We start from the raw sequence: 23,222 nt of genomic DNA, 5'->3' as shown, positions 1-23,222 counted from the left end.
TAGATGGTATAAGCCAAGACTTGGTTAAGGGCCAGAATGAGACACTGATGCAGGAGGATATAGCCAGGCAATTTTGATTCAATGAGTGAGTGAGAAGCAGTTCTAAGGGTAACTGCTCCAACCAAAGAACCATGTCGACTGCTGTCGCTCGTGCGAGCCCTAGGCACGTCTCCTCTGAAATGCTGAACAGCCTCTGAACTGTTCTGCTTTTACCCTCCCCCCTCCACAGTCTATTCTCAAGACTGTTGCCAGGGTGAGTCTTCGCAAGCATGCCAGATCAAATGTCACAAAGCCCTGTTCCATCACACCTGGGTCAAGCTAGGTCTGCAAGAACCAGCATGGCCCGTCTCCCACCGTGTTTCCGACCACCTCGCCTACAACTCCCTCCTCTGCCCGCTCCACCCTGACCACAGAGGCGTCTTGAACAGCTGCTTGAATCTGCCGTGGCTGCCACAGGCCCCTCTGCAGGGACGCTGTGCCCCAGCACACGCTGGGCCAACTCCCTCCCCGCTGCAAGGCCTTGCTCACATCCCAGCCTCCCCGTGGGGCTGGCCTGGCCACTCCACCTAAAACTGCAAATGACACATCCTCTCCTGTTCCTCCCCTGCATCGTGTTCATTACCTACTAACCTACTTTACAATTTACTTATTTATTCTGTTTATTATTCATTTCTGCCTTTCCCCATTAGGAAGAAAGCTCCCTGAGGGCAGATCTTGTTTAGAGAATGGCTGGGCACACAGCGGGGACCTAATCAATACCTGCGTAATGAATGATGTCACATTCTTGTCTTATCTGTAAGAAGCGAGCAGGTGGGGCGGAGCATTTGCTCTATCAGAGGTGCACACGAGCACACACGGTGTGGCCAGCAGCTCTGTCTCCAACCCCACCTCCTGCCACTGCCCTGCACGAGCAGAGACTGAAGCTGTAGCTGCTCGTGGTCATGCAGCTAGAGGTAGGGGTTTGCATGAAAGGTAAAAAGAGGTTAAAAACTTGGAGTCAACCCATAAGGCCTCCTCTCCTCTTTCTAAATTCCATCTTCTAGAAGTCCTGCTCTCTTCGGCTTACCTCTGCTGGATGGTGTCTTTTCACAGACTGTATTATGGGTTGCATTGTGCTCCCCTCAAAATTCATATGTTGAAGCCCCAATGCTCCATACCTCAAAATGTGACTGTATTTGGAAACAGGGTCACTGCAAATGTACTCGGTTAAGATGAGCCCGACTCCAACTGACTGGCATCCTTATAAAGGAGGGAAATTTGCATTTACAGACATGCATAAAGCAGTGACAATGTGAAAAGACATGGGAAAACAAATGACCACCCAGAGAGGCCTGGTACAAATCATCCCATAAAAGCCCTCAGAGGGAACCAGCCCTGCTGACACCTTGATTCTTGGACTTCCGGCCACGGTAAATTTGTGTTTAAGCCACCTGGCTGTGGTGCTGCTTTGTTACAGCAGCAAACTAATACAGACTGGCCCCGCAAGGGAGGCCTGTGTAGGGCCACTTATTGCTCCCCATTGCACTGGTAAGAGCTAGAAGGATAGAAGTGAGGCCGAGGCCTGGGCAAAGGGCACATGAAGGCCACAGCCATGAGCCCACCTCTCACCAGTGCCAAATGAGTCCTCACTGCTGACATGCTGCAAAGCCGGAAGATGGCTCCTAAAATTCAGAGCAATTGCTCTGAGAGTGCCTTGTGTTCCCCAAAGTTCAAATGTTAGAAACTTAGCCCCCAGCACAACAGTGTTGAAAGGTGGGACCTTTAAGAGGTTATTAGTTCATGAGGGCTCTGCCTTCATGAATGGATTAATACCACCATTGCGATAGTAGGTTAATTATCATGAAAGTGGGTTCCTGATAAAAGGATGAGTCTGTCCCCCTTCACTTTTCTTTCTCTCTCTCTCTCTCTTTCTCTCTCTCTCTCTCTCTCTTTCTCTCTCTCTCTCTCTCTCTCTCTCCTCTGCCTTCTGCTTTCTGCCTTATGCCATGGGATGATGCAGCCAGAAGATCATTGCCAAATGCCTGATGTGGCCCCTTGACCTTGGACTTCCCAGCCTCCAGAACTATAAGAAATAAATCTCTGTTCTTTATAAATTACCCAGTCTGTGGCATTTTGTTACAGCAACACAAAACGGACTAGGCATCTATTTGGTCAAAGAATCCCATGCCTCAATCAAATAGCAACTGACAACTGTTTATTCCCTATTTCTCCAGATCCTGGCACATAGAGAGGCCTATCTCAAGAGCCTTATAACAGACTTGAATCCGCACCCTCTCTTAGTAGTATCTCCAATGCTCCCCCATATCCAGGTGAGAGGGCTCCTTCCCTGGGCCCTGCCACATTAGAGGGCCCTGCCCCAATCCTCCTCACCCTCAATGGGAATCACCTATGGGGACCAAAGGTACATGCTCACCCAGAGCTGCTCCAGGCAACAAGACCAGAGTGGCTTCCCAAAGAGCTGGGCATCTGCGTCCTGCCAGGACCTCCCCTCAGGGCACTGTTCCCTCGGCTGGACTGTGCTGCCATGGGCATAGGCCCAAGCTGTGCTCAAGCAGAGGCTACTCTGAAGGGTGAAGATGGAACTCAGATACGCAGACTAAGTGTCCAGATGGAAAACCCATCGTGGTGTGGGACAGACACAGGGCAGGAAGACAAGGTGAACAGTTCCATTTGTCCCCTTGCTCTGGGACACAGTCTCAGGCAGGCCTGAGTGGACTCCTTTAACGTTATGTCCAAGAGAAACTACCTCTCAGCCCATGTGCTCTTCTGTGGTTCATTAACACTTCCTCCTGCTGCCAGTAACCCAGCCATGACTGCCCCCAGCGCCAGGCGCCAAGAGGCAAGGTCTTGGCCCTCAGCATTAGACTCAAGGCCACTACCCACTACCCCAAAGATGAGCCTGTGAAGAACGAATTCTGTTCCTGCTCTTATCTGATTTTGACTTCTGCTGCAAAAGAATATTAGTGACACTCAGAGAGCGACACCACCAGCCCACTAACTTTCTGCAAGACTTTGACCAAGTCACTTTCATCTGGGGTTCCATTTTCTCACCTGAAAACGAAGTTAGACTAGACTATTTCTAAGGCCCTCCAAGTCTACCATCTAAGATTCTGTCACTGTTCTACCATTGAAAATTCTTTTACTGGACTTATTTCACTTGTAGATATTTAGAAAATCTAAAACACACATCAGTTTTATAAAGTGCGCCAGATAACATTAATGACAGAGGCAGAAGTACAGGCCAGAGCCCTGTCATTTTTTCCTAAATGAGGCACACATTTTTCAGCCCTCAGAACCGAGTCGGGCAGAGGTTCTGCTGACAGTCACCCACCCAACTTCTTGCCCGTGTGTACATGGCTTAATGCTGACGTCTCCTTTCAGCAAAAAGCTGCGGGAGAGGAGGAATATCAATTTCATCTCCAAACAGCCTTCTCACTCCCCTCTGCCTCCCCCCATTCCCTGTTCCATCTCGTTTCTTGTTTATTAAAAATCAGTTTAAGAAATGAGAGATTGTTACTGATGCAAACTAAAAATGACAGAAAGAACAAAAGGACAGCTATCTTAGCATGGGCACTACTTAGGCCTTGAATTTTTAAAAAAAAAAACAACAAAAAAACAGGACTCCATTGACAATAACAACCTGGCCAATTACCTCTCAGTCTTCCAGCCTTCTGTCAGAGGACAGGTGGGTAAGAAAGTGACAGTAGAAACAGCTTTAGGAAGTGCAGGTTTATCTACTTGGACTTTTTCCTTCCTTGGACCTTTTTATCCTCACAGTTGATAATGTCACATGGCACCAGTGGGACATCCATGGGGCACAGATGACAAAAATGGCACGAATTTTCTCTAGACTTCAGATGATCTCATAAAGGCACCAGGGCGCACATATTCATCAAGAGTGAGCCACCCTATATAGCTGTAAAAATGACTAGAGCTGGTCATCTGAGACCTTTACTCTTGGGAAAGGCAGGTGGTGCAGAGAAGAGACATTTGTACTAGAAGGTAAATGTGCTGGTACCTCTGCTGCCATCCTTGTCCCCCTTGGTGAAGGACGTCACCTCTTTCCAGTTCAGTGATGACCAAAGCCAATATGCTGGACCCAAGACACAAACACTCACCTTCATGCACATCAAATAGCTCATCTTTTTGAGATCTTGAGAGGGATGAAGTATACAAAGACTGTTCTAAAAATCATCCAGACCAAACCATATCTGTATTACAGTAAAAAATAATAGGGATCAGACACAAATCGAGCACACGCATTTTTAACTGTCGTAAAGTAAACATATTTGAAGTTTTTCTCTCTGCCCCAGGAAAAGGTGATTAAGTGGGGGGAAAAAAAAAAAAAGCAAAATAAGCCAGGGAAATACGTGGGCGTGTAACCCTTCGATTCTTTCTCTGGACATAGATCACAGAGATCTGTGACTCACAACTTCACTGAATCTCTCTCTGAATTTCAAGGATCTTGTGTCCAAACTTTAGGATGCTACGCTCCGTTACTCTTGAGTCCTTTTAGCAAAGTCCAACTTACTAAGCAAGCTGAGGACGAGATGCCACATTTTATAAGACCGTAAACTCTTCTTGATAAGATACAACCAAAGTAACTCACACAGGTACTCCTTAAAGAGATCACAGGGGAAGAGAGAGAGGAGAACATAAGGATTTCAGACCTTGTCTAGGAAAAGATTTCATGTGATCGGGGTGCGGATGCAAAGAGAGTGAACAGAGGAAAGGAGTGAGCCCTGATACTGAGTTTACTAGACTTGCTAAACTTTCCAACTTTCCCGCCGTGAGCAAAGCACACGGGCGTGCACACTCTCGTCCCGCGCCGTCTCCTGCCAATTCCCCGGCCCGCTGGGAAGCTCAGCTGACGTTAGTGAGTCACAGCTTGCATCTAAGTCCAGTTTCATTACAAATCACAGCTTTATTTTTAACTGATTAACTCGGTATTTGGCTTATCCAAATACGCCAAGTGTTAATTCAAAACCAGATCTTTCTCAGTGCCTCTCGAACAACCGTATTCCAAACTAAAACGAAAATCCATGTGCCAAAAACATTTCGACTCACAAACATTTGCCTGCAGGAGATTTCAGTTGTTTAATAAAAAAAGAAATGAGAGCAGGAGTCAAAGACGTGAGTGGCCTTATGTTCAGATCATCACTGCTCTGCCTTCTACCCCTTCCTCCCAAGTTATTTCCTAAGACCTTTTTACATGCAGTACAGAAGTAAGTCATTGGCCTTTTATTTTTTGGAGACTGGTAGTCAAGTGGGCTCCACCATTCAAACAAGATTTCAGTACTTGGACTCTAGGGCTTTTTTTTCCTCCTCCAAACTCCTGTGAGTTTAATCCTTAAAACACAGCAATTTGATCCAAGGGGAAAATGATCCTGCCTTCAGGCTTATTCTCTTAACTGAGCCAAAAGCAGCTTCATATTTCCATTTCAATCACTGCTCCTCACTTAATTCTCATTATTTAGTAAGTAATGCCCAATTGATCCCATGAATTTTAAAGACATATCTGGAACCACTTGCATTTCTATTTAATGCTAATTTGTTAACACATGTTGCTTCTCCTGCATCTCTAAGCATGCCTACTTTCCATGGCTATGAAGCTTGCCGGAAAGGTTGCACTTTCTGCTCTGGAATCATTTTCAATTATCTGCCGTCTGGCTAAGAACAAGCATACGCACAGCTCAAGTTTGCAGAGACAATTTCAACCTTACGTTTCTCTCCGGCATCATTCAAAATCGATTGACAAAGCAGCAGATCAGCCTGATTTTAGAAACTGGTGGATATTGTCGATTTCATGTCCTAAAACGTTTCCGTGAGTAAACTAAAGACGGGCACACTGTTTTGGATAAAGAATGCAAAAGCAGACCATTGAAGAACAAAATGAACAGCAGGAAAAAAAAATCCAGTTGGCTGAACAAAGTAACTGAATAAGGAATTCAAACACCAACATCAGTATGACTCAAAGAGGAAGCTGAGGAAATCTGCCAAACACGAAGTACAAACATTAATGATAGTGAAAGTTGCAATGAATGCTTAGCAAAAACGATCCCTGAATATAAGACACAGGGCTCCCCTGAAAGCGTCTAAAGGAAACCTAGAGGTTCTGTCTGGTTCTGGTCCGGGTCATCCCAGCAGCCTAGCAGTCAGCACATGGCAGATTAATCACCCTTCGGCAGTTGGGGAAGATGTGCTCTTAACTGATTAAATTCCCAGCAAGCAACGAGCTGGCTTTTCAACCCTGTGCATATTCCTGGGTGACTGGAAAGGGGTCTGTCTGAGCAGAGCTAAACTACCTCCTGCTGGAAAAATCCTTAAACCTCTGCTCTTCTCCCAGGGCTTCGGCTCAAGGATGAAGAAGAATTTAGTCTGGTGTATTAAATTAACATCTGAAAAGTTAAAGCAGGAATAGTAACATGCAACTTACAAACAGGAAAGAATAAAGGAATTTGATACAGGGACCAGAGAATTGTAGAAGACACCTAAATTACAAAGAAATTAAATATACAGTAGTTCTCAAGGTGATAATAATGAAAACTTAAAATTGAAATTGAATAGTAGAAAGACTTTTAAAATAGGCCACTTGCATTCGTGTACGCAGAGTTGATTTTAAGCCACGATATTAGACCAGCTAGCATTTTAAGATGACTATCACCCATTTTTGAGAATTCATGGGACTCCAGTTGAAAATAATTAATCTGATACCTAAATTATAAAAGAGGAATAGATGAGTCTACAAATTACAAGCCTCCGAAGAAGAGCTACCTAAATAACAATAATAGTAGACTCATGTTTATTTTCTTCCTTGAAGGCAACAAAGCACAGAGAATTTGTAAAATATTAAAATACAACATTATAAAATACATATCAGCTTATTCACCTCCCTTAGTCTAAGTTTTTTTTAAAAAAATCATAAATTTTACTGTAACACAAAGTAAAGTATTTTTTAAAATCTGTAATTAAGATAGAATTCCTGCCTTGAGTTTCTCAGACACACTCAATGGAAAACCAGAAACGGGGGCCCTGTTTTCTTGGGGACCCACATTTCCTCGTGAGCAGCAGCTGTACCCACCCAGGTAGGAGGTATTTTCAAATCCCTTCCGTCTTCTACAACCCTTTTATTTCTTTACCAGGCTGCAGTGTGGTAGGCTTGTCTCATTGCCTAGAATGGCAACTTCCCAGGGAAGCGGGAGGATGAAATGGCAAAGCAGCTCCCAAGCTCTGAGCTGTGGTTGCAGCGCAAGTCTGTTGGGGTCCATTGGGGTCCGGGTTCTGGGCAGGCACAGCCTTTAGGGAAGAACCGACCTGAGCACCCGCAGCCTGTGGACGACCACAGTCTGTCTGCCCTGGGAACTTTGCAGGGGACCTTATTTTGGGGGCTCTTAGCAACAGAATTATTGGTTTTTTAAGCTGCTTATTTTAACCTATTTCATACCCTAAAGTACAAAGTGTTCTAGAACCAGAAAGGGCCTTCAGCATCATCTAGTTCAAACCCCCATTCCACAGACAACTGAGTTCCCTAGCCCTGCAGCCAGGCCCCGTGGTCCACCTGCCCTTCCTCTCTCATGCTTCTCTCTTTGGAACTGCTGACAGGCCCCTCTGGCCTGAGACAGCGTCCTGCTCGGTCTCCCTGGGCTGCCTGTTTTGCAAGACCCCTTGGCTCTGATCCCTCTCAGGTGACACCAGGTGCTCTGTGGGCCACAGGGACAACTATCCTTGGCCTGAAATGACATCCGTTTTTCCAGCCACCCTCTGCTGGGCTGGACTTCTCGCCACTGCTTAACTAAGCACTCCGCCCAAGGCCATCAATGTCAACCACCTCTCTCCCCCCATCCAATCAAAAACTGGCCAAAGAAGTTAGAACGCATACCACTGTGTGAATCTAGACCCTCAGAAGCATCATCTGCAAAATGGACATAATACCATTACGCTGCCCGATATACCTTATAGCATCATTGCAAGCAAAAATGAGCATTTTGTAAACAATAGAGATAGTAAACTTAGCATGTGGGTATCATTACCAATCAGGATAAATGCCTGCAGGGGGTCCCAAACACTTCCTGCTGCCTACAAAGCGAAGCCCTGCTTCGGGACCCATCAGTCTAAGCATTGCGCACAAGCTACTGTCTCACTGCATTCACTTTTTAGGTAAAAATACTTATCTGCCCCACGAATTCCTGGGAAAAGCAAAGTGTCTGCTTTTTTGAAAAAGGTAAAACAAGTCAGAATTTCCTGGAACAGCTGCCAAGCTGTTCCCCTCTTCCTCCTGATGATTTGCAATGCCCTCAGTCCCATAAAGCCATTGTTTCTGGCAAACCAACCAGGTGGAAGCAAAGGCAGAGAAGAGAGAAAGACAAAGCCCGGAAGTAGAGATGAAAGAACAGCAACCACCACGAATGGAGAAGCAGCTTGGAGACTGTAGGCTGATGTGCTGCAGGGGCTTTTCGCCGCAGCCTCTGAGTTATTCCAGCGTCATTCCAATTTGACGCAGCCTCGAGCATGGTCCCCAAGGTGGGCGACTTAGCAGGACGCCACACACACAGCCGCCTCCCTGCAACCCTCTTGGGGAACCTTTGTCGCACTCCTCCCGGATTCGGGCTCTGTTTTCCAATTCAGGTCTTGCTGTTTCACTGCGCCTCCTCGCTCTAATAAGATATGCATCAGAACAGAAAAAGTCGGATTATTGATTTTTTTCTTTACCCCAGCCAGTTGTGAGCTGCTGAATTTCGTTCTTTCAAATCTCACTTGCAAGGAGGCCTGACACCAGCTGGGACTACGTGTTGTGGAGCTGAGTGTGATGAGAATGGCCGCAGCACCCTGTATAGCTGGTCCCCCCGCCTGGGGAGCCCTGGGTAGGTCAGCTAATTGGGGACGGGGAGCTGCAGGCCTAGCTCCTTCCCACCCACTCCCTCCCCAGCCCACCAGGCAGAGAAAGCCCCTGCAGTGTATCAGCAGTCTCCAAGCTGCTTCTCCACTCGGGGGTAACTGCTGTTCTTTAATCTCCACTTCCTGGCTTTGTCTTTCTCTCTTCTCTGTCTTTCCATCCTAGGCCCAGCCAGCCCCCCTGGAACCAGGGGGTGAGTTTGTTTCACACTTTGTGCCAATGGTTTGTAAAAAGATGTGATAGGTTTCTTCCAAATGCACAACCAGAGACAATTCCTCCATGAGCGGCCAGAACACATTTCCCATGAAGCGTGAAAAATCCCAGGAGCTGAGGACTGAAGAACTCAACCACAGACGAACACACGCCAGGCAAGCATTTCTAAAGAATGTTAGCATCACACGCAGCCCTCCGCGTCATCACGGCTGTTGGTGCTGTAATTACTCCCACCCCACCTTACAGCTAGCCACACGCGTGGTCCCAGGCCGCGCTCCCCTGGTTTTCTGGGCACATAAAACCAACGAGAAGCCAGGGAAGGCTAAGCTGATGGAGAGAGATGAGAGAGATGAGCTGCAAATTGCCGCTCCCCCCAATTTATGCCAAACAAATAAACAGAACCTCACACCCACATGCAGGAATGTGGCCCATAGAAAATCTCAGACACTGTCACCTCCTCCCTGGATGCCTTGTCTTGTCACTCCTCCATCTCTTCCACCCCACATGGAAATCTCATTGAGGACAGCCGGCTGGGATGGGACGAGAAGGATGGGGTTGGTGCAGGCAGAGAATCGGGCTCACTAGGTAAAACCATCCCACACCCCCTCATCAAAGGAAGCCTTGCGGGAGAAAACAAGGAGTTTGTTTTAAAGCAGAGGGGTTGGAGTCCCAGGGGTGAAAGAACTGCAAGTGAACACATCTGTTAAGTGGCTCCTGTCCCTTCACACCCCTGCTCTGTCAGCTTTCACACTGTGGGGTTCCTGATTCTGCAGGTGCTTAAAGTGTTCGCCTTTTGTTCATTGAAAGAAAACCATTTTTGTGGGCTCTACTCAAAAGGTAGCTATGATGTCTCTGAGAAGACAGCCATTTCCCCTCCTCCTGCTAAGTTATTTGATCCCAAACTCAGACACTGGAAAATTCAAAGAGCCAAAAATTTCCACTACAACACCGAGACAGAAAGCCATGAGGTCTCCTCGACCCCAGCACACACCCTCTACTTCTAGCCATCTCTAACACTGGCCAGTAGATTCCCAAAAAGCCACCGTCAGAAATGACAGCCTCTGCTGGGCATAGTGGCTCACACCTGTAATCCTAGCACTCCGGGAGGCCGAGGCAGGAAGATCGTTTGAGCTCGGGAGCTCGAGACCAGGCTGAGCAAGAGTAAGACCCTGTCTCTACTAAAAAAAAAAAAAAAAAACTAGAAAGAAATTAGCTGGACAACTAAAAATATTTATATATAAAAAATTAGCCGGGCATGGTGGCGCATGCCTGTAGTCCCAGCTACTCGGGAGGCTGAGGCAGGAGGATCGCTTGAGGCAGGAGGATTGCTTGAGCCCAGGATCGCTTGAGGCTGCTGTGAGCTAGGCTGATGCCACGGCACTCTAGCCCAGGCAAAGAGAGTGAGACTCTGTCTCAAAAAAGAAAGAAAGCAATGACAGCCTCCATACGAGCCCACAAGTCCCTACCAATCATATTCCCAGAACTGTCATGTTCTATTAGAAAGTTTCTTTTCAAGCTCATGTGTGGTTTACCCAGGAAAAAAAGCATACCCTGCCCTTCGCGCTCGCATGCCAGTGAGTTGAGTAAACCAGAAACAGCTTCTCTCCAGACAGCCCCTGAGTGTGCAGCTGCCGCTACGGAAATCCTTATGGATGATGATAACAACAGTCATGATGTTTAGCGGCCTGTCGCTCCAGGATCTCACAATAATACCAGTCTCCACAACTTCTCTTCGTGAGACTTCAAGATTTTCCTGTTTCATAGTTTTTCCGGATCCCTCCATCTGGCCTAAGAAGAAACTTCCAGACAACAAAGGCAGCTATTGATGTAAATAAGATGGACTCATCTGGCAGAGGCACCTACCCAATATACCGCTTAAGTCAGTATTTTCTAAAAGACAGTCAATCCTACATAGCAGAAATTAAATTAACAGGATCATGTCCGGTTAGTTAAAAGTACTGGCCCAAGAATCTCTCTGTTCTGCTAAGCCGCAAGACTCTGCATTGGCTTCTTCCAAATGCTCCATTTCTGTGACTCTATGCTGCATCCCATCAGCTTGGAAAAGGTATGCCTTCCTTCTCAGATGAAAAGCCCACGTATGGATGATGGGTTTATTCCAGTTGATAATTACGGCAGGAGCAGTCTGATGCCTCCCCTCTCTAGCGAGGGAAGAAAGGAAGCTGACTGGTCAAAACTTGCACCTACACACCTCAAACTGCCCTCAGCCGGGATGTGCCTCCCTGCACCTCAAAGTATATTAGACTAATTCCAAGGGTCACTTCTCAAGGATCACCCAGATAGTAGGCATGTATCAGGGTGGTCACACCTCCCGCAGCACGACTCTGCTCACCACTGAGTGTCCTGAGCTGAAGGCGCCTATGTGACTGTCTCACCGCAAGAGACAAAGGTCATGTTATTAACTGGTCATGTTTCTTTCTATCTTTGAACCTCGCTGGTGCATTTCCTCCTGCCCTCTTCATGCAACTCTTCCTCCTCCTGTGCCTAAGCATTCCTCCCACACAAAGCCTTCACTGTTTCTGAAATTCACTGAGATACCCAAGTTTTCCAAGGGTCACCTCAGCACAAAAAAGTGAGAGTCTGTTCTTGACCTGACCTCCATAACCTCAGTGGGAACATTGGAATTTGGGGATGATGGGTCCTCCCCAGAGGAGCCCCTAAATTGCAGCATGTTCAAGACCATCCCCATATCCAATATCCTTCACAGTGTCATCAAGTCAGATTGCCGTGACTTTGAAAACTCTTTCAAGGACCTATCCAGTTGACTAGAGGGCTGTATTAGTGGGTAAAAGTGACACGTTCATTTCCTCTCTGTGTCTTGTCCCGGTTAAAAAGCAAGCCTGAGTGCACAGGCAGGAAAACAGAGTAGAAATGATAAAATCTGGGTTCTGGGCTCAGCTCTGTCAGCCTACCACACTGTGGAGTTCCTAGTTTTAGCCTAGGAAAGAGAATCAGGAGGAGAAATAACTTCCTTGGCTCTCTGGAAGGAAACCGTCTTTCACTGGTGCAGACGTAAAGGCAGCCGCACAGGTGTATGAGATTGTCTCTTAGTAGCTGCACCACCGGGAAACTTTCTGAGTTTTTGTTTCTTCGACTGCAAAGCGAGAATAACAAGAATAGCCTGCCTAAACCTGCGAGGCCGTAGCTTAAGGGTGGGTATGAAGGTGCAGGCAGGAGAGCACAAGACATATTCGAGAGATGGGTTTTGTTGGATGGAATCTGGCTACAATCCAAATCTCTCCCCCTTCCCCATGGGCACGAGCCACAGGGTTGGCAATATCCGCCGGAACCTCAGGGTTAGAAGGTACTGTGGTTTGTTTGGTCCTGCCAACTCTCACGTTGACATTGGATCCCAATATTGGAGGCAGGAGATGTGGGAGATGTTTGGGTCATAGGGGCGGATCCCTCATGGAAGGCCCGGTGCTATTCTCTCGGCAGTGAGTGAGCTCTCACTCTTCGTTCCCATGAGAACTGGTCTTGAAAGGAGCCTGTGCCTCCTCCCCTCTCTTGCTTCCTTGCTCTGGCCACGTGACACCTGCTCCTTTCACCTTCTGCCATGCGTGGAAGCTTCCCGAGGCCCTCGCTAGAAGCACATGCTTGTGCAGCCCACAGAAGAGTGAGCCAAATAAACCTCTTTTCTTTACAAATGACCCAAACTCAGGTGTTCCTCCATGGCAACACAAATGGACTAGGGCAGACGGGGAATGGAGGAGAGCCTAAATAACTCCCCAAAATAGCAGGTGCTTGCATAGGCTGCATAGGATGTGATAACGTGCATAAGAGGAAACAGTCACTCACTAAGCATGTTCACTGGGACAGGCACTTTGAAGACCTTCAGGAGACCGAAATCTCTCTAGTAAAAATGGCAAGCAGGAAGCATAATAAGGTGCTTACTACCGTCCAGCCACTGCCGTAAGAGTTTTATGTGTATTAACTCAGTTCATCTGTGCAACAGCCTATAAGGTAGGTGTATTATCATCCCTTCCCCCTAATCAGCAGCAAGTGCTTGAGTGAGGATTTAACCTCCAACCCCAGACAATCATATAGCAGAGTCCATATTCTCAACCACTGCAGGTGGTGAGTTTTATTAAGTCTTTTCCTCTGTGCAATAACCTAGTAGAGCATTAATCCCTCTCCTTGTTCTACACCCAAAGCACTTGCAGTCCTCACTGGCCACCTGCAGGAGCACTCAGTAAATCCTAGCTGTCAATAACAACTCACTCTTCCAGATGGAAACATCCTCACTGAATCTCCCTTTCTTAACGGCTCCCTCCCTTGGTGAGAGGCATAGTTTACCTCTCTCCAGATTATGGTCCCCAGTGGAGCTTGGCATCAGAATGTCTAACCAACTGAACTCCAACAGCGCTCAAAGGGAGAGGGGCTGCCCCTGGGGACAGGGAGGATTGCGGCATTCAGCAGGCAGGGTGGCCAGGCTGTGAGATAACTTGCAATGCTCAGAAGTGCTCCATACGATGAGGAATTTTCCCACCCAAACACCGATAGTTCTTCCGTTGAGAAATACAGACTGCTTAGAAACTATTCATAGTTGAGAGACAGCAGACAAAACCATTCCAATAAACAGGTCAAAGGGGTGAATGATCCCGAATCACTTGGGAGTCACCGGTACCTCCTTATGGTTTCGGGTGGCTCTGCACGGCAGGGAATCTGATTGGCGGAGGCCAGGGTGTCCCGCAAGGCCGTGATGACCTCCTGCAGCTGGCCCAGGGACAGCCGGCACATGAGGGGACTCAGGTCGCAGCCCCGCCACTGGAGCTGTTGCTCTTGCTCTTCAATTTCCCTTCTCAGCTGTTGATCTTTGGCTTCCAGCACAGACATCCTTGCTTGGAGAGCTTCGATTTCTTTCTGTAGAGAATGAAGAGACCAGATTTTATAAATTAACCCTGCTCATGGCAAACTGCTCTATGGATAATGACTCATTTAAATGAGAATTGGCCAGATGCACCAGAGCTGCGGAGCTCCCCTTCTGAGGCAGGCAGATTTTTGGAGGTTTGCTGAACTGGAAAAATCATGCCAGCTTTATATTCCTAAGGAGCTGGCATAAGGAAAAACATTCCCTCCCAAGCATTAAATAACCATGGTGGGGGCGGGGGTGAGCCAAGAATTTGACTTGGAAGAACCCAGCAAACGCAAAAGGACTGACTTCATTCCAGACGGGAGAGTTAGAACACAGGGCAGCGTGCATGACACACTGGAGATACAGGCTCAGCAGGCGACATTAGCCACAGACCAAAACAAAAGACGCAAACAACCCTGGGTGGGTCCGTCCCCAAACATAAGAATTCAGAGTATAGAAAAAAGTGGAAAAAAAGGAAAACCTCCTGGCTTCTTACGTCTATAGGATTGAGAGAACAGTGAGATGCTGTAGATAGTGTCATGCAGTCTAAAGTTCACAAAAATATTAAATAAATTTAATTTCCATTAATACAGCAAGCTGAAGTCCAAATAATCCATAAAGTATCATCTAATCCTGAGGTCAACGGATGACACAAGCAGCAGGTAATTGAACCCCATCCTGTGCACAGTGGCATTGCAGATAATCGTCTCGATGCCTGTACGATTCTGAATGAAAAACAGACTCTCTTGATTAACATACTCCCATATTCCGAGCGTCAGTTACCCAATTTTTCTCTTTTCTTTTTTTTTTTAGGTTTTTTTTTTTTTGCAACTGTGGTAAAATGCACACAACATAAAATTCACCATCTTAACCATTTTTAAGTGTACAGTTCAGTGGCATTAACTACATTCACGTTGTTGTGCTACCATCGCCACCGTGCATCTCCAGAACTCGTTTCATCTTGCAAAACTGAAACTCCACACCCACTGAACCATAACTTCCGTCCCCGTTCTGTCCCCGCCCCCAGCTCCCAGCAGCCACCATTCTACTTTCTGTCTCTATGAATTTGACTCCTCTAGGAACCTCATATAAACAGAGTCACACAGTATTTGTCCTTTTGTAATAGGCTTATGTCACTTAGCAAGACGTCCTCAAGGATCATCCATGTTGGGGAAGGTGTCAGAATTTCCTCCCTTCTTAAGGTTGAACAGTATTTGATTGTGTGCACATACCACGTTCCGTTTACCCATTCATCCATCAGTGGGCATTTGGGCTGTGATCACCTTTTGGCTATTGCGAACATGCTGCTATGAACGTGGCAGGTACACAAATACCTCTTTGAGGCCATGCTTTCAATTTTTTGTGGTATATACCCATAAGGGGGATGGCTGGATCACATGACGATTCTATTTTTTTTTAAGGAAGCTGCATATTGTTTTCCATATTGGTCCTATATCCTATTCCTAACACAAGAGTCAAAGCGATTCTTTACAGTGAGGTCAGATCATGTCCCTTCCCTGCTTAAAACCCTCCAGTGGCTCCCCATTGCAGTAAGAGGACAGTCCAAGTCCTCACAAGGCCCCTGTACCTCTGACTTCCTCCCCAGTGGCCTCACTTATGCTACTTGGGACACAAGGGTCTCCAGGGTTCCACTGAACACATGCGACACACTCCCACTGTAGGCCTCCGTGTGACTGTCCCTCTGCCCAGGCTGCTCTCCTTGGAAATCTCTACACAGCCTCCTCCTCCTCCTCCTCTCTCAAGTGTTGGATTCAGTCTTACTGCTCAATGAGTAGACTCTATCACCCCATATCCTGGTCTATGCATTGTAGCTTTTACCACCCTACAACGTGCTAGATGTTTAATATGTTTATCACTTATCGTCTACCTTCCCACTCCCACCCCCACTAGAACACAAGCTCCCCAGGAATCCCAAGCATTTCACACAGTCTGGCAAATAGTGGAGACTCAATAAAAATCTGGTGGATACATGAGTATTCAAGCACCTTTCCCCAGAGTGCTTCAAACACAAAGTACCCTGGGCTAAAGTTATTTTCTGTACACACTGGCATCCTCAGGAATTGTGTAGACCTTTAAGTGGTGAATGTTGTTAAAAGCCAAAAATCAGATTTCATATTTTCAGCTTCCCAAACTTTACGATGGCACTCACTGAATATGTACGTAAATGCTCAGTTTACCGGGGAATTATTTCCAAATTGCAATGACTTTTGCCTCCCTTTGCTACCTGGCCATTATAGTGAATTAGGTGGGGCAAGCTCAGACAATAAGAACACTCTGCATGGCGGGAGTAACTCGTCCAAGCCCCCATAACTTGTCTAAGTTTGTCCAGCTATTTAGAACTAAGGCAGGATTTGGACTGAGGCACTGAAAACCTGTGCTCTTTCTATGAAGTCACACTGCCTCTAATCCACGCACCCTCACTGCTCCTGTTCCTGCTGCAGGCCTCCAGGCTCAGGCAAGCATGGACCCACTTTCAAGGTCCTCTGCCTCTGGAGAGCTCCTAGCTGAGCTCTGGCTGGAACTAGGTGCTGCACCCAGATTTCTAGCCCCTGGAAGATCCTTGGGCAACTTTCAGCCACTGCTCTCAGCCAACTCTGGGCTTCCATGTAACCTGCTAATCATGCCTTGCCCAGTCCGGACTTAACAACTCTTGTGTCTTACCAACTGCTGCTCACAATGCACCATGATAGGAATTTCCATAAACGATTTTCACAGCACAGAGCTCTTTCCACCTTCAAAGGAAGCTTCTACAGGCCAAAATGATAAGAGGTGACAAATTGGCCTGGCAGACAAGGAACACGTATTCAAAAGGTAATGAGGAATATCAAAAACAGGCACAAACGCTGCTGAGCTTTCAACTCTTGTTTGTAATGAGATTCCTACAAAGTCCTCTCTCTAGTCATTCCCACTGTCTCTCCTTTTAGTCCTCCCGGTTGACAGCCAAGGCTCTAATTGCTGTAGTCAAGCAAAGCAAAGACCCACGTGGCTACGTTGGATGGAAATGGAGAAGAAAAACGCCATCCTGTGTCTTGAAGATCCTTCGCCTGCTCACCTGTAACTGCTGCTTCTCCTGAAGAAGCCAGTCTCGCCTCGTGACGGACACACGCAGGTTATCCTGAGCAGAGGGCTCCAACGGCCAGGGCTCCATTCTCAGCGGGGCTTGGCTGTCATCACTGCTGGCCCTTAAAGCAACACGTACGTATATATTAGGACAGGTGTAAAGAACCTAAAGTCCCTCAGGTCAACAAGCATTTTAAGAGTAAGAAATTTCACCAAGCAGTCCCCAGCCATTCTCACTCATCCTTAGGAGGTATCCACCTATCTTTAGGATGAGGTCCCTTATGCAAGTTTCTGCTTTAATTACAATCTGTTGGGGCTTTTGCTTTTGCCCATTGCCAGATTTCTGTTATTAGACCTGCACTATCCACTACAGTAGCCCTTAGCCACATGTGACATGTGTTTAGCCCAAATTAAAATGTGCCAAAAGTGCAAAACACACACCAGATTTTTTTAAAGTTAATGTAAATATAAAGAGTGCAAAATAACTCATTAGTAATATTTTTAGACTCATTACATATTGAAATGATAATATTTTAGATATATTGGGTTGAATTTAATGTATTATTAAAATTAATTTCACCTGTCTCTTCTTAATTTTTTTCATGTGGCTACTAGATCACTTAAGATCATGTCTTTGGCTCCAGTTATATTTTGTTAGACAGCACTGCCTTGGACCAACCAAACAGGGCCAAATTCTAGAGCTGATGGGGATTCAAAGGAAGTATGACTGATTTGCAAGTGCTTGGGTCAGAGCTTCTCAGAAAAGATTTGCTAAAAGACTGTCGAAACCACTCAAAACCTGCTTGGCTCTTGCTCTTGCTCTTGCTCTTGCTCTTGCTCTTGCTCTTGCTCTTGCTCTTGCTCTTGCTCTTGCTCTTGCTCTTGCTGGAGGTGACATATTTGGTGGCAGCAATGCTGGTGAAAATGTTAGCACACACTTGAGCCTTATGCTGGTCACCTGCCTTTATAGAAGTCTCGTCTGTATTTATCATCAAAGAAGCACTAACTCATCCTTAAAGTATTCAATTTCTAACTCAGTGCAGGTGAGCAGAAAAAAAAAAATTACCCTAAGCTGAACTATGTCAGCAATTTAAGAAGCTAAGAAAACACCATCAACTAAAAAAAACTAAAAGGTAAAAGATAAGTTGGGAAAAAAATATCGTCGCATGTATGTCAGAGAAAGGAATAATACTGCCAATTTAGAAAGATTTCTACTCTAACCCTTTTTAGGGAGAGGCAAAGATATACAATGTAACCAGAATGTCAAAAAAAAAAACAACCCAAAAACTGTTATCGGGAGGTGGGCAGGTGGGAGGAGGAGGAGGGGAAGGGTGTACACTTACATAATGGGGGTTGGACACGCTTGAAGCTCTGGCACGGCGGGGTGGGGGAGGGTTGGCAGGGGCAATATATGTAACCCTAACAATATTTGTACCCCCATAATGTGAGGAAATAAAAGGAAAAATTTTTTAAAAAAGAAAAGAAAAAATAGATGCTAAAAAAAAAAAGAAAAGAAAGACGCAAAAGACAAGTGCACCAATCAGAAATTCCAAAAAAGGAATTACCAAGGGCAGAGCAGTGAAGAAAATGTTTATCATCAAAAATGGTTTTAAATGCAAATCCATACAACATAAAATGTCATGTTTCACCTAACAAACTGGCAAAGGTTTGTACAAACCATAATTCTTCGGTGAGAACAGGGAATAAGAATGAGAGTTAAACTTTAATATAACTTTGGACCCCACGTTCTCACTTCTAAGAATCGACCGTATGGAAATAATCGTAGATGTACACAAAGATCAGCTACCCCAATATTCCATTTTCTCTTAGTAGCCCCAACTGGCATCACTGTAGCTGTTCCCCCACATCCGGGTCACCGCAGTAAACCATGGCACAGCCCCACCCCAAGGAACACCGAGCAGCCACCAAAAGTAGGTCACACAAGAAGATATATCGGCATGGAAAATGTTCACTATTTATTGCTATTTTTTCTAAAGCAGGTTTTATGGCAGTATGTATAATATACACATAAAAATAATACATATATAAAATAAAAGACAGAAAAATATCCACCAAAATGCCATCAGCTCTTATTTCTGGGTGATGGAATTACTTCTTTCAGCCAATCTTTCCTGAAGTTTCTATAGTGACCAAGCATGTCTTATTTTTATAAACTATAATAAAAAATGTTTTCCACCACATACACCAAGCAGCTGCACTGGTGACTTAAATATTTTAACACAGTCAGCCTGTCCTGTGGCTCTTGGACATGGCTGTGTTTTAAATAAATCCCATCAATACGTTCATCACCAAAGCCATCTTCCCTTGCAGAGGAGCTGGTATCTGTAGCTTCTGTCACTTTGAGCCATAAACTCAGTGTCCACAAAAGGCCACATTAAACCTTTCCCTCCTTCCACACAGCTAGATCTTGTCTGCCACATTTGTCCTTACTTCAGGGCTCAGTGACAAGCAGGCAGCTGCATGCTCTTATTTGTATGTGCACATGGGGTCTCACTACCTCTGCATTTCTTAGAAAACAAAATGATCCTAACATGGGTTGTGCTATGTTCACCTCCTTTCAGTCTTGCCCCATGTCCTTCATTCATTCAGAAAAAGAAAAAACATCACTAAGCCCACCTAGTACGTGCTGGTAATACAACAGTAAACTGAACTTGGCTCAGGGGAGACAAATGTATCAACAGAAAAATTACAAGGCAATGGGGGAAATGCTCGATCCAAAAAAACAGACCAATTACTGAAGACCTTTTCTGGCGGGGGCGGGGAGACAGAGTCTTGCTCTGTTGCTCAAGCTAGAGTGAAGTCGCGTCATCATAGCTACCTACAACCTCAAAGTCCTGGGCTCAAGCGATCCTCCTGCCTCAGCCTCCCCAGTAGCTGGGACTACAGGTGCATGCCACCCTGCCCAGCTAATTTTTCTATTTTTAGTAGAGATGGGACGGAGGGGGAGCATCTCACTTTTGCTCAGCCTGGTCTCAAACTCCTGAGCGCAAGCCATCCTCCCACCTTGGCCTCCCAAAGTGCTGGGATAACAGGTGTGAGCCACCATGCCCGGCCCCAATTACTAAAGACTTTAAAGGCTGGGGTGACTCTCCCACTTCCTGAATCTTCCCATGGCTCTTACAAAGTAAGTGACCCAACCAACCTTGCTGCAAGGAAGCAACCCTAATATTTTTAGAAACCATACTGGAAAATATGTCACCTCAGCATTTCTGAGATAGAAAACAGCAGCGCCAGAAAAAGGAGCCTCGCTTTTATTCCTGTGCCAGACACAGACTCAGATTCTCTGAATAATCTTGAAAGTCACTTACTTCCTGTAACATACTATGCAATGGAGAAACGTATTTTCTGTTCCATGTGCTTACAGGCAAATGATAACAGTAGAAGTAAAAAAAAAAAAAAAAAGATTAAGCTGCTAATAATAAAGTAAACTGCTATGAATTGAAAATATACAGTATACCAGACATTCCCACTTTTATCTCCCTCACTTCTCATTGCAGAGCCAGGATGCAAATGTTATTATTGCAGTTTTGCTGATGAGGAAACGGAGTCTCAGGGAGGTCAGGTGGCTTGCCCGTGGTCGCAGACACCATACCCATAGGTTCTCAGCAAGATCAGCAACTGTGTCTCCCCAGCCTCCAGCCATGACCCGCCCACGCCCCTTGACTGAGTCCCCTCCCGGGTGTTCAGCGGGGACTGCACCGCAGCAGCGAGCGCACAGCCCGTGGAGGCCAAGGCCAGCGTCCGGGCCTTGCCTCTGCCTTTTCCTGGCCTCGTGTCCCTGGACTTACCTAATCTCTTTGAACCTTACCTTAAAATGAGAATGCTTGGTCACGCTTGAAGCACTGACTCGAGGGGGGAGGGGGGGCATGGGCAATATATGTAACCTTAACATTTGTACCCCCATAATACGCTGAAATAAAAAATAAATTTAAAAGAAAGAGAATGCTGAGCATGAGAATAACGAGCATGCCTTCCCTACGTAGCCGATTACAGGGGTTAAATTTGCTCAACAGATGACCACTGGGCGCCTACTGCATGCAGACCCCACTCTTTCACTGGGACCTTTTGGGGACGGGGACAGAGCACTTGTGTCCTCAGGGAGTTTCCTCTTGGCCTGCCCACACCTCAACGTTTGCATCCGGAAAATGAACGCCGTGCTCACGTCCAGTGGACACACTTCCTCCGCAGGGAAGCAAAGATTAAAGATGAAATATGTCCAGGAAGAGGAAGCGTCTGGAACTAAGCCATCCCCAGCTACTGGCGTCTGCGGGAGTGGCCCGCACGTCCTCCCCTGGGCTCCAGAGTCACAGCCTGCTCGCACAGTCTCCTGTTCTCGACTCTGAACCCGGGGAGCAAAGGGACTGAGCTCATCTCCTGGTGACACCCCCAGTGCCCTGCACCAAGTAGAGGCCTAGCAAATATTCATTGTTGTGATTTAATGAGTCTGTGGCCTAGAAAATCCAGAAGTCGTTTATATTCACTTTTCTATTGCATTAGATCATTTCTTTGCACTAATTTATTTCCCAATTTGCTCTGCTTATGCTAATATTAAGAGTTTCCTGAATTTCCTAAATAGATACCATCTGGGTTGGGATGGGAGTTAGTGAAAGAAATCAACACAGAATTGAAAATTAGCTACAGAAGAGCTACAGGTGGGAATTCTCCATGTTATCGTTAAGCACATTCATTACTTAATCCATGGGAAAAGCCCCTGCGGTTAACCAAAACTCCTCTGTCTGCCTCTCATAACTCCAGGAACAGGGAGAGGTCCACAGCCGGCGGAATGGTGGCCCCGGGACACGATCGTCACTCAGTAATGAAGCAAGGGACAGGCTTCCGTCTCTCAAATCTTCAGTCCTCTGAGTCACACTCCCTCTCCCTTCGACAATGTTTTTCCCTTTATATTTAATAACTCTCAATGTGTAATCCCTGATGTCAGTGCAAATTAGCATCGCTGCTATAAACTAATCAGGATGTAAAATGAGCAAATCCCTCAGGGACAAGAATTAAAAACACGCAGGGTAGACCGTTGGAACAGCACTCGGGGCCAACGAGGGCTCGGATGTCTAAGACGCCACTCTCGGGGCCAGGGTTTCATACAGGTTCCCATCTGGGCCTTCCTGGGACTGGAAAAATCTCGGCCCTCCTACTGTCCTGTCCTTTCCATCAATAATTTAAAGAAGGATAAAACCCATTTGTAAAATAAGAACCTACACCATGGGAAAATAATTTAGCTCCCAATTGCACAGGAAAAAAAAAAATGTTCATTCCATTGGTATAACACTCACAGTGTGATTGATGTGAGTACATATTTCAGTACTACTGAAAAATACTAAAGCAACCACCTGGGTGTCAGGGGCTCCCGTGCCAGGCTGCTAACGAGCGTGCACCTGTCATGAATCTACATTGCCGCCTCGTCCCCAGCCCAGCATGCAGGCCCCAGGGCCCTCCAGCGCCCTTGGCTTTGCTGGGTGGGCTGCCGCCCAAAGCCTTCCTGAGCAAGAATGTCGACGGGGTGGCTCCCCTGCCCCAGAACTGCCCATGGCGACGCTGTGGTTCATGCAGCCTCACGTATAACACAGAAGGTCCCTTTCTCAGACCCTATTGGGGTCAGTCTCCACAGTACCAGAAAAACTGCTGCTTTATGCCACTGCTGGAATCATAAAATTATAGTCTCAGAAAGCACCGAAATTATTGGGGCCAATGATCTCACGGTTACAGTTAGGAAAATGAGGCCCAGAGGAAGCGCCACCCAGTGCAGACGACTGTCTCTGGCAACAAGAGTGTGAGCATGGCCCCGGCGAATAACATCGCTCACCGCAGCTCCCTGTTGATGGCTACTCCATCAAACTTACGTCACGTGGCTTGTGTGTTTCCATCTCTCCCTCTTTGGGAAGATGGCGCCACAGAAGTGGTTCGGGCCAGTCGTAGGACCACGGAAGTGTGCTTTAGACCTAGAAATAGCTTCCTCACCCAACAATGTCATAAATGTCCAAGGCCACTCTGAAAGCACAGGAGAATATTGGAAAATTGCCAGGGACAACAGGTAACTTTGCGATTCTTCCTTACATGTAAGATTTGGGTCTAAAACGTAAGGATCACGGAGTAGAAGTCATATTCCTGAGGAAACTGATCTTCAGT

The 23,222-nt window shown here is 46.4% G+C and overlaps 1 protein-coding gene across 3 annotated transcripts in view; it reads right to left on the bottom strand.

Moving 5' to 3' along the window:
• DISC1 (DISC1 scaffold protein) overlaps positions 1 to 23,222 on the bottom strand; it is a 308,753-nt gene that overhangs the window by 191,368 nt on the left and 94,163 nt on the right. For all 3 annotated transcript variants that reach the window (XM_012738209.3, XM_075995460.1, XM_075995461.1), the window contains exons 5-6: positions 17,053 to 17,182; positions 13,752 to 13,987 (exon numbers count right to left, since the gene is read on the bottom strand). In XM_012738209.3, the coding sequence (XP_012593663.2) occupies positions 13,752 to 13,987; positions 17,053 to 17,182 (366 nt within the window). The remainder of the gene's footprint in view (positions 1 to 13,751; positions 13,988 to 17,052; positions 17,183 to 23,222) is intronic.

This window comes from Microcebus murinus, chromosome 19 (genome assembly GCF_040939455.1).
Source record: "Microcebus murinus isolate Inina chromosome 19, M.murinus_Inina_mat1.0, whole genome shotgun sequence".
NCBI lineage: Eukaryota > Metazoa > Chordata > Mammalia > Primates > Cheirogaleidae > Microcebus > Microcebus murinus.
Note: the sequence above shows the minus strand (reverse complement) of the source record. Positions and strands in the feature narration are given on the sequence as shown.